General features: G+C 37.5%; 1 protein-coding gene across 1 annotated transcript in view; it reads left to right on the forward strand.

Annotated features, from left to right (window-relative positions):
* Positions 1–12,285, forward strand: part of BOLL (boule homolog, RNA binding protein) — a 43,074-nt gene extending 30,789 nt beyond the window's left edge. Inside the window, exons 8-10 of the mRNA XM_061147952.1 lie at positions 3,008–3,055; positions 5,067–5,195; positions 12,172–12,285. Of these exons, the coding sequence (XP_061003935.1) occupies positions 3,008–3,055; positions 5,067–5,195; positions 12,172–12,285 (291 nt within the window). The remainder of the gene's footprint in view (positions 1–3,007; positions 3,056–5,066; positions 5,196–12,171) is intronic.
* Positions 12,286–16,973: the final 4,688 nt, after the last annotated feature.

Consider the following 16,973-nt stretch of genomic DNA (forward strand, 5'->3'; position numbering starts at 1 on the left):
TCCATGTCCAGTTCTAACTGTTGCTGCTTGACCCACATACAAATTTCTCAAGAGACAGGTAAGGTGGTCTGGTATTCCCATCTCTTTAAGAATTTTCCAGTTTGTTGTGATCCACATAGTCAAAGGCTTTAGCATAGTCAATGAAGCATAAGAAGATGTTTCTCTGAAATTCACTTCCTTTCTCCGTGATCCAGGAAATGTTGACAATTTGATCTCTGGTTCCTCTGCCGTTTCTAAACCCAGCTTGTACATTTGGAAATTCTCAGTTCACATAGTGCTGAAGCCTAGCTTGAAGGATTTTTCACACTAGCATGTGAAATGAGCGCAATTGTATGGTAGTTTGAACATTCTTTGGCACTGTGCTTCTTTGGGAGGGGAATAAAAACTGACATTTTCCAACCCTGTGGCTGCTGCTAAGTTTTCCAAATTTGCTGACACATTGAGCACGGTACTTTAACAACATCATTTTAGGATTTTAAATAGCTCGGCTAGAGTTCCATTACCTCTGCTACCTTTGTTTGTAGTAATGCTTCATAAGGCCCACTTGACTTCACACTCTAGAATATCTGGCTCTAGGTGAGTGACCATACCATCATGGTTATCCTGGTCGTGAAGACCTTTTTTTGTATAGTTCTGTGTATTCTTGCCACCTGTTAATCTCTTCTGCTTCTGTTAGGTCCTTAACGTTTCTGTCCTTTGTTGTCCCTATCTTTGCATGAAATGTTCCCTTGATAAATCTCCAGTTTTCTTGAAGAAATCTCTAGTCTTTCCCATTCTATTGTTTCCCTCTACTTATTTGCATTGTTCGTGGAAGAAGTCCTTCTTATCTCTCCTTGTTATTCTCTGGAACTCTGCATTCAGTTTGGTTTATCTTTCCCTTTCTTCCTTGCTTTTTTCTTGTCTTCGTTCTTCAGCTATTTGAAAAGCCTCATCAGACCACCACTTTGCCTTCTTGCATTTCTTTCTCTTTGGTATGGTTTTGGTCACCACCTCCTATACAGTGTTGGAAACCTCTGACCATAGTTCTTCAGGCACTCTGTCTGCCATATCTAATCCCTTTAATCTGTTCATCACCTCCACTATATAATCATAAAAGATTTGATTTAGGTCATATCTGAATGGCCTAGTGGTTTTCCCTCCTTTTTTTCAATTTAAGCCTGAATTTTGCAGTAAGGAGCTGATGATCTGAGCCATAGTCTGTTCCTGGTCTTGTTTTTTTGCTGACTGTATAGAGCTTCTCCATCTTTGGCTGCAAAGAGTACAATCAGTCTGATCTCAGTGATCATCTGGCAATGTCCGTATGTGAAGTCGTCTCTTGTGTTGTTGGAAAGGGGTGTTTGCTATGCCCATTGTGTTCTCTTGATAAAACTGTTAGTCTTTGGCCTGCTTCATTTTGTGCGCCAAGGCCTAACTTGCCTATTATTCCTGGTATCTCTTGACTTCCTACTTTTGCATTCCAATCCCCTATGATGAAAAGACAGCTTTTTTTTTTTTTTTTTTTTTTTTTTTGCTGTTCTAAAAGGTCTTAGAGGTCTTCATCAGACCAGTCAACTTCAGTTTTCTCAGCATCGATGGTTCAGGCACTGTGATGTTTAATGGTTTGCCTTGGAAACAGACTGAGATTATTATGTCGTTTTTGAGATTGTACCCAAGTAGTGCATTTCAGACTCTTTGTTGGCTATGAGGGCTATTCCATTTCTTCTAAGGAATTCTTGCCCACAGCAGTAGATAACAATGGTCATCTGAATCAAATTCGCCCATTCTCATCCATGTTAGTTCACTGATTCCTAAAATGTCAATGTTCACTTTTGCCATCTCCTGCTTGACCATGTCCAGTTTACTTTGATTTATGAATCTAACGTTGAAGACGTTTCTATGCGATACTGTTCTTATGGTGTCAGACTTTCTTTTCACCACCAGACACATCCACAACTGGGTGTCATTTCTGCTTTGGCCCAGCCTTTTCGTGCTTCTGGAGCTATCTGCCTGCTCTTCCCCAGCAGCATGTTGGACACCTACAGACATGGGGGACTCATTTTCCGGTGGTATATCTTTTTGCCTTTTCATACTGCTCATGGGGTTCTCACAGCAAGAATACTAGAGTGGTTTGTCATTCTCTCCTCCAGTGGATCCCGTTTTGTCAGAACTCTTTACTGTGACCCATCCGTCTTGGGTGGCCCTGCCCTGCATGGCTCATGGTTTCACTGAGTTACTCAAGCCCCTTCAGTACAAGGCTGTGATCTATGAAGAGGATTACAAGGCAAATGATGTTGAATATCTTTTAGATGCTTATTGATGGTTTTTGTGTATTTTCTTTGCAATAATGTCTGTTCATATCCTTAACCAATTTTTATATTGGGTTAAGTGATTCTTAAGTGAAAGTCACTCAGTTGTATAGGACTCTGCAGCCCTCTTGGAATTCTCCAGGCCAGAATACTGGAGTAGGTAGCCTTTTCCTTCTCCAGGGGATCTTCCCAACCGAGGGATCGAACCCAGGTCCCCTGCATTGCAGGCAGATTCTTTACCAGCTGAGCGACAAGGGAAGCCCTTATATTGGGTTACTTGCCTTTTATTATTGAGCTATATGGGTTCTTTGCTTAGATACAAGTTCCTTATCAGATAATAATTTGTAAATATTTTTTCCAGTCTCATGGTTTATTTTCACCTCCTTGATGGTGTCTTTTGCAGCACAAAAGTTTTTCATGTTAGTGAAATCCAGTTTATCTTTTTTCCTCTTATTATTTTGTTTCCTGTGCTTTTGATGTCATATTTTTTTTTAATCGCCTGGTTCAAAGTCACAAAGATTTACATCTATGTTTTCTTCTAAGAGTTTTGTAGTTTTAGCTCTTACATTTCTATCTTTTATCCATGTTGGGTTTATTTTTGTATATGGTTTGAGGTATAGGGGTTCAACTTCATAGCTTTTGCAGGTAGATATTCAGTTTTAACCCTTGTTTACAATCTAGTGGGGTTTTTTTTTGTTTGTTTGTCTGTTTGTTTGTTTTAGGCCCCTGCACAGTGTCTACCAGGTCAATGGCAGTGGAATGTTCCTCAGGTAAATACTAACTTTTAACTTTTTTCACTGTTTTTGTGAACACTACATGAATATTTAAGTCAGAAAGACTAGATTTGAGACCTTCCTCTAGTATTTATTAACTGTGATACTGATTTATTAACTGATTTGGCAATTCATTTAATCACTATATTTCTCAGCTTTTTCATTTCAAATGGAACTAATGATACCATACCTTGGAAAGTTTTCTCACATGACTTTTGTAAAGATCAAATGAGACCATGTAAGTAAAAGTATTTCATAAAGAAGTGCTACGTTATTAATATTAGAATATTTAGCATTTTTCTAGCTTCACTTCAGGTTTTGTTTATGTTTCTAAATGAAGATTCCATCTCTCAACTTCTGATAACAAATGGTATACCACCAGAAAGTTCGTTAGACAGGCCCCACTCATGGGACGTCAGAAAGCTGAGGTGAGGCATTTGTTGTTCAGTCTCTCAGTCAGTCCTGGGCTTGAAACTCTGTGGACTGCAACGCGCCAGGCTCCCTGTCCTTCACCAGCTCCTGGAGCCTTCTCAAACTCACACCCATTGAGTTGGCGATGCTATCCGACCGTCTCATCCTCTGTCATTCCTTTTTCCTCCTGCCTTCAATCTTTCCCAGCATCAAGGTCTTTCCAGTGAGTCGGCTCTTCCCATCAGATGGCCAAAGGATTAGAGTTTCAGCTTCAGCATCAGTCCCTCCAGTGAATATTCAGGACTGATCTCCTTTAGGATGAACTGGTTTGATCTCCTTGCAGTACAAGGGACTCTCAAGAGTCTTCTCCAGTACCACAGTTCAAAAGCATCAATTCTTCGGTGCTCAGCCTTCTTTATGGTCCAACTTTCATCCATACATGACTACTAGAAAAACCATAGCTTTGACTAGACGGACCTCTGTTGGCAAAGTAAATTCTCTGTTTTTTAATATGCTGTCTAGGTTGGTCATAGCTTTTCTTCCAAGGAGCAAGCATCTTTTAATTTCATGGCTGCAGTCACTATTCACAGTGATTTTTTAGCCCAAGAAAATACAGTCTGATACTGTTTCGATTGTTTCCCCATCTATTTGCCATGAAGTAATGGGACCAGATGCCATGATCTTTGTTTTTTGAATGTTGAGTTTGAAGCCAGTTTTTTCACCCTCCTCTTTTACCTTCATCAAGAGGCTCTTTCATTCCTCTTCTCTTTCTGCCATAAGGGTGGTATCATCTGCATATCTGAGGTTGTTGGCAATCTTGATTCCAGCTTGTGCTCCGTCCAGCCCAGCATTTTGCATGATTTTCTCTGCATATGTTAGATGAGCAGGGTGACAATATACAGCCTTGATATACTCCTTTCCCAATTTTGAACCAGTTTGTTGTTCTGTGTTGTTATAACTGTTGCTTCTTGACCTGCATACAGGTTTCTCAGGAGGCAGGTAAGGTGCTCTGGTATTCCCATCTCTTTAAGATTTTTCCACAGAGTTGTTGTGATCCACATAGTCAAAGGCTTTAGCATAGTCAATGAAGCAGAAGTAGATGTTCTTCTGGAATTCTCTTGCTTTTTCTATGATCCGACAGATGTTGGCAATTTGATCTCTGGTTCCTCTGCCTTTTCTAAATCCAACTTAAACATCTGGAAGTTCTCCATTCACGTAGTGTTGAAGCCTGTTGGAGAATTTTGAGTATTACTTTGCTAGCATGCGAAATTAATGCCAATTTAAATAGCATAGATTATATTATCAGAACCTTTAATAGTTATCTTAATGACTGTCTTAAATTATTTATGAGCTTCTAAAGTGCTAAGAACTTTCTAGTACTTATAAGTGATAAATAAGTGATTTAATAATATCTACATAATTGGAGTTTATAGCAACCTAGAGTTCCTAGTTTGTTGTTAAGATACTTCTGTGTTGTCCCTAAAAACAACTTTAGGAAAATGTGAAACCAGTATTTCTCTCATGTGTTGGGTAAGTCATTTGGTTTAACTGAAATAACTAATCCGATTTTAATTAGAAACGTGATTTTATATTTTAGTCTCCTGCCTCTTCTGCTCCATTCTTGTACCTGCAACCTTCTGAGGTCATTTATCAGCCAGTGGAAATTGCACAGGATGGTGGATGTGTTCCTCCTCCTCTGTCTCTGATGGAAGCTTCAGTTCCAGAGGTATGTGTTAGTCTCACACAAAGTAATATATCCATAACCACTTCATTTTAACATTTATTTCTTTTTCTTTTCTAAAAGTATTTGTTCAAGACCCTCATTGAAGTTGAACATCTTATGTTTTCTTTGACTTATTCACATCTCTTCTAAGAATGCTTCATCTTAGACTTCTTCACTATTTCTGAATCATTCCTCAACTCAGCTGTTTACTAGACTATCCCTGACTCAGTCCTCTTGAAAGAGTTAGATAAGTGCTTCTCTTTCTTCTGGTTTGCCTGTCTTATTACTAACATTGTCAGTTAAAAGCATATAAAAATTAAAGAAGAAAAAAATCTTTAAAATTCTTCCTTCAAAGATGTAAATCAAATTTATAACTAAAAACTGTAAATATTATCTTCCATGTGTTTATATTTGCAAACCATTACTAATAACCTCATCATCTGTGTACCAGGAACTGTACATGGTATGTTTTAAATATGTTGTGAAAGACTGGGAAATAAATAACAACCTCCCAATTTGAGTGTATTTATTTTTATTATTCTGGAGAAGGAAATGGCAACCCACTCCAGTACTCTTGCCTAGAAAATTCCATGGATGGAGGAGCCTGGTGGGCTACAGTCCATGGAGTTGCAAAGAGTCGGACACGACCGAGTGACTTCACTTTCACATTATTATTAGTATTAGTACTAAAGTTTATAACATAATTTTTCTGAAACAGCAGCTTCCACAATTTTGAATCTTAAGTGTTTACTATCAATACTTTTACTATGATTTCTCCGTTCTTCATCTCACCCTCCATTTATCACTTTGTTGACTGAATCTGCAAGCACTCTGTTAAAGAAGGCTTACATGTGCTGTACTCTGTTGAGTTCTTACATGCTTGTGTGTTCAACATATTTGTTGACTATAAATCTGGAAGAAATTAAGACTAACTATAAAATAGCTGTATCATACTTGTATAACTTTGCTAAGGCTCCCTGAACAAAGTACAGTGAACTGGATGGCTTAAAAAGAGAAATTTATTGTCTCATATTTCTGGAGTCTAGAAGTCCAAAATCAAGGTGTTGGCAGAGTTGGTTTCATCCGAGGCCTTGGAGGGAAGGACCTAGTCCAGGCCTTTCTTCTTGGCCTATCGATAACCATCCTCTCCTTGTGTCTTCCTGTCTCTGTGTCCAAGCTTCCCAGTTTTATAAAGATACCAGTCATTTTGGGTTAGGTTCCACCCTAATGACCATACTTCAGTTTGCTCACTTCTGTAAAGACCCTCTCTCCAAATAAGGTCAGTCTCTGACATAGTGGTTAGGACTTCAACACAGAAGTCTTCAGAGAACACAATTCAACCCATAACAATGCTTTTTTCTCTTATAACGTCTAATCTACTCTTTTCTGGTGTTGAGTATAGTTGTAAAGAAGTTTGAAGCCATCCTGACTTTGCCTCTTATGCGTAATTTGCTTTTTCTTCCTGCGTGCCTGAAAAGTCTGTCTTAACTTGAAATCACTTTACCAGCATATGTCTTGAAATTTGTCAGTCTTTAAAATATTTTTCCTGGGACACAGTTTGCTCCTTTGATTCTCAGACTAGTTTTTATTTCAGGGCTTCTTTTTTCCTGTTAGAACTTTGAAAAAAAATTTTTGTATTCCAGTTCTTTTACTTCTTCTTCAGGAATACCATTTATGCATATGTTGAGATCTCTTTTTATCTTTCATATCCATCATCTCTGAGATAATTTCTTTTATCATAGCAATTTTTAATGTTTTATATGCTTTTTTGAGACGTTCATGAATATTTTTCATTGTTTTTAGTCTACTTTTTCTTATGACTAATGAAGCTTTCATTGCTGTTTTATTTTTATCTTCTTTTTATCCCAAACTGCCACTTTGCTTATATCATTGCCTGTAAATGCTGTCTGTTGGCTTAAAATCTCTTTTTGAAGCTCTTTTTTAGCGATCATGTTATTGTAATTTCTTTAAGATCAAAAGAATTTTATTTATCTGAACTTTTCTACTATTTTCTGGGATGATTTCTCATCTTTTTCTTTTTTCCCCTTTTTGCTTTTCCCTTGATAGAGTTGGAGACGATGAGAAGAGTCCTAAGGTTGCTTACTTTTCCTTCCCATCTTATCTTTAAATGAGACCAGCTTTTTGCTGAAATACAAGGTGGGAGAAGCATTCTGTTGACTCAAACATCCTGCCACCAAGTCTGTTATGTTGCCTGCTTGAGATGTTCTTCCCTGAGTTTTTAAGCATTCTGGAGTTCATTTGGCTCCTGGCAAAGTCTCTTTTTTCAGAGATTTTTCTGTATGAAGGTGTAGTAAGTGTTACTTCACTTTCCACTCTCACCCTTCTTCATCTCCAGCAGTGTTCCTCAGCTATAATACCAGGTAGTAGACCACAAAATAGTGAAAATATGATTTCTCCCTCTCTGTGGGAGATCTTTCCTGCTTCTGCCTTGGTCTGACACACCCCTACTCTTGAGACTCTAAAGAGTCTTTAAATAGGCCTTTCAGGGAAATCTATAACCTTCCTCAGGCTTCCGAATCCTCCCTTATGTTGGTGCAAATTGCATAGCATTTGGCAGGCTTTCTGCACTACGAACAAAGCTAGTGGAGGTGGTGGAATTCCAGTTGAGCTATTTCAAATCCTAAAAGATGATGCTGTGAAAGTGCTGCACTCAATATGTCAGCAAATTTGGAAAACTCAGCAGTGGCCACAGGGCTGGAAAAGGTCCATTTTCTTTCCAATCCCAAAGAAAGGCAATGCCAAAGAATGTTCAAACTACCACACAGTTGCACTCATCTCACACGCTAATAAAGTAATGCTCAAAATTCTCCAAGCCAGGCTTCAGCAATACGTGAACTGTGAACTTCCAGATGTTCAAGCTGGATTTAGAAAAGGCAGAAGAACCAGAGATCAAATTGCCAACATCCACTGGATCATCGAAAAAGCAAGAGAGTTCCAGAAAAACATCTATTTTTATTGACTATGCCAAAGCCTTTGACTGTGTGGATCACAATAAACTGTGGAAAATTCTGAAGGAGATGGAAATACCAGACCACCTGACCTGCCTCTTGAGAAACCTGTATGCAGGTCAGGAAGCAAGTTAGAACTGGACATGGAAAAACAGACAGGTTCCAGATAGGAAAAGGAGTACGTCAAGGCTGTATATTGTCACCCTGCTTATTTAACTTATATGCAGAGTACATCATGAGAAACGCTGGGCTGGAAGAAGCACAAGCTGGAATCAAGATTGCCGGGAGAAATGTCAATAACCTCAGATATGCAGGTGACACCACCCTTATGGAAGAAAGTGAAGAAGAACTAAAGAGCCTCTTGATGAAAGTGAAAGAGGAGAGTGAAAAAGTTGGCTTAAAGCTCAACATTCAGAAAACTAAGATCATGGCATCTGGTCCCATCACTTCATGGCAGGTAGATGGGGAAACAGTGGCTGACTTAATTTTGGGGGGCTCCAAATTCATTGCAGATGGTGACTGCAGCCATGAAATTAAAAGACGCTTACTGCTTCGAAGGAAAGTTATGACCAACCTAGACAGCATATTAAAAAGCAGAGACATTACTTTGTCAACAAAGGTCTGTCTAGTCAAGGCTATGGTTTTTCCAGTGGTCATGTATGGATGTGAGAGTTGCACTATAAAGAAAGCTGAGCGCTGAAGAATTGATGCTTTTGAACTGTGGTGTTGCAGAAGACTCTTGAGAGTCCCTTGGACTGCAAGGAGATCCAACCAGTCCATCCTAAAGGAGATCAGTCCTGGGTGTTCATTGGAGGGACTGATGTTGAAGCTGAAACTCCAATCCTTTGGCCACCTGATGCGAAGAGCTGACTCATTTGAAAAGACCTTGATGCTGGGAAAGATTGAGGGCAGGAGGAGAAGGGGACAACAGAGGATGAGATGGTTGGATGGCATCACCAACTCAATGGACATGGGTTTGGATAGACTCTGGCAGTTGGTGATAGATTGGGAGGCCTGGGCTTGCTGCAGTTCATGGGGTCACAAAGAGTCAGAAACAACTGAGCGACTGAACTGAACTGAACTAAACTACCTTGTCATTTGGGATTCATGAGCACGTCTGTGTTTACTTGATGATGGCATTTTTTAAATCTATCTTTTGTTCTTTTCATTGTTTTCTGATTTTCAAGGACGGTGACAGTGAGTTAAGAATGCTTCTACATTATGTTTTTAGCCAATATCGGTACTGAACCATAGTCTTGATGTCGACATCAAATAACTTACCAAGTTATGTTTCACTGTTTAGTGGAATCTAATAATATTTTTCTGGAAATATTACATGTTAACTTACAACTTGTGCCATGCCATTAATTTTTATGATATTTCAATACACAATGATTTAAGCATATTTTTAATTTAATATTGTTTCTGGCAAAAGATATATGTCTAATATATAAATTAGTTGAATGGATTGGTTTATATTTTAAGTGTTTTTTCCTCTAAAGTTAAAAAACATAGGGCTTATTCTTATGAGTTTGATAGTTAGCTCTCCTAAAATATAAAAATAAATTAAAATTATTTCTCACTTATTTCAATGACTGCTTCCCCCTTCACTCTTAGAATATAGTGCCTTCTACTTCACAGAATAAGTAGAAACCACTTAGTGGAAACCAATTCAGCTTCCAGCCCCCAACATACAAACTGACCTGACTCGTAACTCATACTTAGCTTCTTACATTTTTTTAGTAGCCTATCTTGTTCAAAGTTATTTCTACTCTTTGCTCTTGAAACTGTAACTTCCCTACTCCTCAGGGACCTCATTCCACCTCATTCCTTCTTTCCTTATGTATTTTAAGACATTTTCTCTCCATTGGTTCAGAGCTTTACCTAGTATTTACTAGTATGTTACTTTGAGTAATTACTTAACTCTTCACAGTGTTGGTTTCATAATATCTACATTAATATAATAAAGACATTAGGAAAATCTATTTTGCAGGATTGATGCAAATATGAGAGTTGTTGTATACAAGGTTCTTGCTATAGTGCCCAGCACCTGGTAGGAGACAGTTACTATCCTGTGACACACCCCCACCAATGCCCTTACTCTCTTTTCCCTTTCAAAGCCAAGCTTGAAAAAAATGCATGTTCAGTTGTGTCCAACTCTTTGCAACCCTGTGGACTGTAGCCTGCCAGCCTCCTCTGTCCATGGGATTTTCTAGGCAAGAATACTGGAGTGGGTTGCCATTTCCTCCTCCAAGGGATCATCCTGACCCACGGATGGAACCCAGCTGTTCTGTGTCGTCTGTGTTGACAGGCAGACTCTTTACCACTGAGCCACCTGGGGAGCCCTTACAAAAAGTAGTCTACATTTAATATTTCCACTGCCTGACTACCTGTTCTCCCCTTACCTGCTAAAGTCTGCTTCATTACCTTCTGCTGAAGATACCTTTGATAAAGGTCCTTAGTGACTCCCTAATTGCCAAATATTTTCCTTTTCTTTTCAGTCTTACTTGACCTCTCAGAGACATTGGATATACTCCTTGAAATTCTTCCTACCTTTGGCTTCCATGATACTGCTCTCTTCTGGCAATCCTTTTACCTCCTCTTACCTTCCTACGTAAGCTGATCTTTTTCTCCCCATGATTTCTTTTTTGATTCTTCAGTCTTTCACCCTACATACTCACTCTGATGTTATCATCCATACTCCTGTCTCTAGCCCCAGCCTCACTTCTGAATTTTAGACCTGCACTGTTCAGTACAACAGTAGCCATTACCACCTGTAGCTATTGAAATGTGGCTAGTCAGAATTGAGGTGTCTTGTGAGTGCAAAATACACACCAGGTTTTAATGACATAGTGTGAAAAATGAATGTAAAATTTATCACTGAAAAAAAAATTTATCACTGACTTTATGTTGAGTACACTCTGATATATTCTTAATATGTTTAAATAAAATCTATTACTGGAAATTAATTTTACTTGTTTCTTTTTACTTTTCTAAACATGGCTACTGGAAATTTTTCAGTTTTATTACGGTATAATTGACATACAGCAGTGTGTAAGCTTAAGATGTACAGCATAATGATTTGATTCATACATATCACTAAATGATTATCACAACAAGCTTGGTGAACACCCATCATCACATACAAAATTAAAGAAATAGGAAAAAATTTGTATGTGATGAGAAGTCTTAGGATTTACTCTCTTGACAACTTTCCTATATAACATCCAGCAGTGTTAATTATATTTATCATGATGTACATTACACCCCTAGTACTTACTTAGCTATAACTAGAAGTTTGTACCTTCCATCTGAATTATAATTAACATTTAGTTCACATTTTTGTTAGTGCTTCTTTAGAGCCATCCAGCTTTTGATTGACTATATACCTGTAACAGAACTCCTACGAATACCTCAAATTTTATGTGTTATAAACTTAACCTCTCTCTAACCTCCACACAATTACACAAGCATCAAACTTCCTTTTCTTTTATTCCATATATCAGTGAATAGTGCCCCATCTGTTGGACAAGCCATTAGTCTGCTTTTACGTGATCTCTTTCCTGTCTGTACTCTCCCGCCTCCCCTTTCAGCTCTCAGTCAGCATGTGTCCGTCCTTCCAGCAATACCAAACAGCATACACAGATGTAGCTGCCTCTACCTTTGCATATACTACTCCTCCCTCATTCCCTAGTTTTTCAAATGCTAGCACAAACTCCACTAGAAAACCTCCCCTGACCACCTCCCCAACTTTCTAAAGCTACATTGTTTTCTTTTCCCCATGCATCCCTATTCATGTGTCATAGGACTTTCTTTTCCCCCATACATCTCTATGCGAAATGTCATACATTTTGACTAGTCTGTCCCAGATCAGTCTATAATTAAAGATAGAGAATGTGTTTCTCATCTGTGTTTCTCCATTGTGTAGCAAAATGCCTAGAAAATTGTAATACTGAATAAATATTTTTAATTAATGAAAAGCAATATTTTTTTCTTTTTTTTAATTTTAGCCTTATTCTGATCATGGAGTTCAAGCAACATATCACCAGGTTTATGCTTCAAGTGCCATTGCTATGCCTGCACCAGTGATGCAACCTGAACCAATCAAAGTAAGCTTGTTTTGATTTTTTTTGTTGTTGTTCTTAAGTCATATATCACATTTTCCAAATTCTCTTCTGAAAAGAAACAACTTGGGATATTTATATCTCATTTGTGATCTAAAGTACAGAATTAATGAATTCTTTCATATGAAGGAAATACAGTTCTAAATTGGCTATAATTTCTGTTACTTTGGGGGAGAGAAAAGAATAGAAAGTTAATGCTTAATCAGTACAGAGTTTCTATTTAGGGTAATGAAAAGGGCTTCCCTGATGGCTCAGATGGTAAAGAAGTGATGCTGGGAAAATTGGTCAACCACTTGTAAAAGAATGAAACTAGAACACTTTCTAACACCATACACAAAAATAAACTCAAAATGGATTAAAGATCTAAATGTAAGACCAGAAACTATAAAACTCCTAGAGGAGAACATAGGCAAAACACTCTCCAACATGAATCACAGCAGGATCCTCTATGACCCACCCCACAGAATATTGGAAATAAAAGCAAAAATAAACAAATGGGACCTAATTAAACTTAAAAGTTTTTGCACAGCAAAGGAAACTATAAGCAAGGTGAAAAGACAGCTTTCAGAATGGGAGAAAATAATAGCAAATGAAGCAACAGACAAAGGATTAATCTCAAAAATAAACAAGCAACTCGTGCAGCTCAATTCCAGAAAAATAAATGACCCAATCAAAAAATGGGCCAAAGATCTAAACAGATATTTCTCCAGAGAAGACATACAGATGGCTAACAAACACATGAAAAGATGCTCCACATCACTCATTATCAGAGAAATGAAAATCAAAACCACAATGAGGTACCATTACACACCAGTCAGGATGGCTGCTATCCAAAAGTCTACAAGCAATAAATGCTGGAGAGGGTGTGGAGAAAAGGGAACCCTCTTACACCGTTGGTGGGAATGCAAACTAGTACAGCCGCTATGGAGAACAGTGTGGAGATTTCTTAAAAAACTGGAAATAGAACTGCCATATGACCCAGCAATCCCACTTCTGGGCACACACACTGAGGAAACCAGATCTGAAGGAGACACGTGCACCCCAATGTTCATTGCAGCACTGTTTATAATAGCCAGGACATGGAAGCAACCTAGATGCCCATCAGCAGACGAATGGATAAGGAAGCTGTGGTACATATACACCATGGAATATTACTCAGCCATTAAAAAGAATTCATTTGAATCAGTTCTAATGAGATGGATGAAACTGGAGCCTATTATACAGAGTGAAGTAAGCCAGAAAGAAAAAGACCAATATAGTATACTAATGCATATATATGGAATTTAGAAAGACGGTAACGATAACCCTATATGCAAAACAGAAAAAAAGACACAGATGTACAGAACAGACTTTTGGACTCTGTGGGAGAAGGCGAGGGTGGGATGTTTAGAGAGAACAGCATCGAAACATGTATATTATCAAGGGTGAAACAGATCACCAGCCCAGGTTAGATGCATGAGACAAGTGCTTGGGGCTTGTCCACTGGGAAGACCCAGAGGGGTGGGGTGGGGAGGGAGGCGGGAGGGGGGATCAGGATGGGGAATACTTGTAAATCCATGGCTGATTCATGTCAATGTATGGCAAAAACCACTACAATATTATAAAGTAATTGTCCTCCAACTAATAAAAATAAATGGGAAAAAAAAAAAAGAATTCGCCTGCAATACAGGAGGTCTGAGTTTAATCCCTGGGTTGGGAAGATCCCCTAGAGAAGGAAATAGGTACCCACTCTAGTATTCTTGCCTGGAGAATTCCATGAACAAAAGAGCCTGGCAGGCTACAGTCCATGGGGTCACAAAGAGTTGGACAGGACTGAGCAACTTTCACTTCACTTCACTTCTGTTAGTTTTGAAGAAGTTATAAACCACACATGGTCAAAAGTTTTCATTTACTGGAGAATAAAACATATATGACTTAAGATCTTCCATTTTTAAATATACAACTAAGTGGTATTAATTATATCCACATTGCTATGCAACTATAGTCACAAATATCTAGTTCCAAACTTTGTCATCACCCCAAATAGAAACTCTGTACCCATTAAGCAATAACTTTCTCTTCTTCTCTCTCTCCAGTCCCAGTTAACTTCTAATCTACTGTCTGTAATTTGCCTAGATATTCCATATATCCAGAGTTTTATTACGTTAGTGACGTGTAACGTTTACGGGGAAATGAAAATAGTTACAGTGATCTGCTCTTCCAGTTTGGGAATTGTGCTCATGCATCCTAAATTAGATCCAAGCCAAGAGTGGTAATGTAGTTAGATCCCTTTATATATTTAGTATATTTCAACTGCCTTATCCTGCTTCTTCCCATGTGACCTAGGTTCTTAGTGAAACTCTTGCATCTTCACTTTTGGGAAAAGTGACTATATCTAGTAAAGAACCCAAACTGATTAACTGTTATGATGGAAGTATGACTCTTGCTTGCAGTATATTCTTTACAATAAAATGATGGAGGTTAGCTATTTCCCACTCATATTTTTGCTTCTGACCCATCCCATATGTTGGAACTCAGTCTACTTTAAGGAGCCTCCACAGTCTTTGATATCCCCTCTCCCCTTTACTGCATTTCTTCATTGATGTTGCTACTGAACTGCAAACATGAATTAAAACCATAATTTTGACCTAGTGCCAAAGCCTAAAGTGTTAGTAAATGTTATTTATAGGAAGTTCATCATAGGATCAAAATCATCTAAAGCAAACTTATAATGTTGGTACTTTCTCCAGATATACCTCTCTTAAAATTAAAATAGCTATGCCATATTAGATAATCAGTTGCAGATTATATATTACACACACACATTTTATATGTGTGTGTGTGTGTGTGTGTGTGTGTGTATACACATACAAATGATTGAAGTTGTACTTGTTGAATAATTCCAATAGAGGATAGAGTGGTAGTCAGAGAGGAGAAATTTCTAAACAATATAAATGTTAAATATTCTTGATTTAAAGTTTTATTCTTCTAGTTTAAGAGTGTATCCTTTTCTATATTTTCTTAAATGTGTGACTAGGAAATGCAGAAATTGTTCAGAGAAAATGTTATCTTACTCTTTATTATATAAAATTATATAAATGTTGAATATAAATCATAACAGAGGTATAAATAAATACCTTTCTTTGTGCATATAAGCATAAAACTGGAATCAGAAACTTGCCTGTTGCATGACTAGAGAAATGCTGCTAAGAGGAACTTTACCCTTTCTATCCTGTCTTAGATCTTTGCCCTACTATGTCACAGGCTAGAGGGGAACACAATCACTGACTTGTTTCTATTTTTACTTAATCCATCTTGGTAAGGCTTATAGTAATTCTGGTTATCACATGGGATACAGCCTAGGGAAGATTTTGGTACTGCAAAGTTAAGATTTCAGGACTTGGTAAGAGTTGAAGAGCTATGAACTGTTGTAGTTAACTAGCTTACTCCAAAGCCCACATCTCACACAACTGTAATTAGATGTCCTCAAATCTGAGCTATCATGGATTATCATTTTATATATCACTATGAAAAAAGAAAACCATGTATCCTGATGCAGGGTTTTTGAAACATGAAAAGATGTTCATCTCAGAATTTATGGGATTTGGCATGTTTTATTTTTATTTACTTATTTACTTTTATTCTTTGGCTGTGCCACACATAGGATCTTAGTTCCCCTGATCAGGGATCAAACTCACACCTCCCCCCCCACCATTGGAAGCACAGAATCTTAACCACTAGACCACCCGGAAAGTCCCTGGCAAGTTTTGTTTTTAATTTAGAGCTGCAGGATCATAGGAAGCCTGAGTTAAGGAGCAGAAAAAAAGCCCACAATTTCTCTTTTTTTGGAGATAAAGGGAAAAAAAGAGAAAATTCAATTAAATAAACTTCAGAATCAAAACTGAAACACAGGGGTTTTGTATAGTTTTGTACATCCTGTTTTATCTTTCATGGTTGAATGTTCTATGTATCTTATACTCAATATTCTTCTTTAGGTGATTTGATGGCACTCAATAGAAAACGGTGCCCCATTCAGGAACAGAAAGTCCAATTCTATAGTTTTCTAAAACTATACAACTTTGTAGAAATACTTCACTGTACAAGTTTTACTGTGTGGAAAATTATCTATTTTTGTTTATAATATACTTGTATTATAATATAGAAATATTAATCCACAAATGTTGAATCAATAGACAATCCTATCCTAAAATTTATTAAAGTAGACTAATATTAAAATACTGACATCTGCAACATTAACCTTTATTCTTCCTATGCAAATTTTCCCTGGTGTACCAAAAATCTTGTTGACTTAAAATATAGAAAAGCAGAAATACTCTTTGAAAGACTTTATTGTTTTTAAAAGTGTAAGTAATTTTTAAAACTCTTAATTATTATAATTTTAATTATGTTAATTGTATACATACAAAAGAAGAATTTCATATGTCAAAGCTGTCTTAAAACAACAAATCTAATTAATAAGATAGAGACCTTATTCAGAGCACAAGTCTAACCATTATAAATGACTATCAAACTACTCATTGACTGTAAGCCACAGGTTACTGTACTCTATCAAATCAAATAAAATATTATAAAGCAGACCAATATAGAAATTAGTTGGTTAATATGGTATTAATTAGGGTTGTTGTTATTTGGTTGCCAAGTCGTGTCCAGCTCTTTTACAACCCCAAGGACTGTAGTCACCAGGTTCC

Source organism: Dama dama, chromosome 8, assembly GCF_033118175.1.
Source record: "Dama dama isolate Ldn47 chromosome 8, ASM3311817v1, whole genome shotgun sequence".
In the NCBI taxonomy this organism is placed as follows: domain Eukaryota; kingdom Metazoa; phylum Chordata; class Mammalia; order Artiodactyla; family Cervidae; genus Dama; species Dama dama.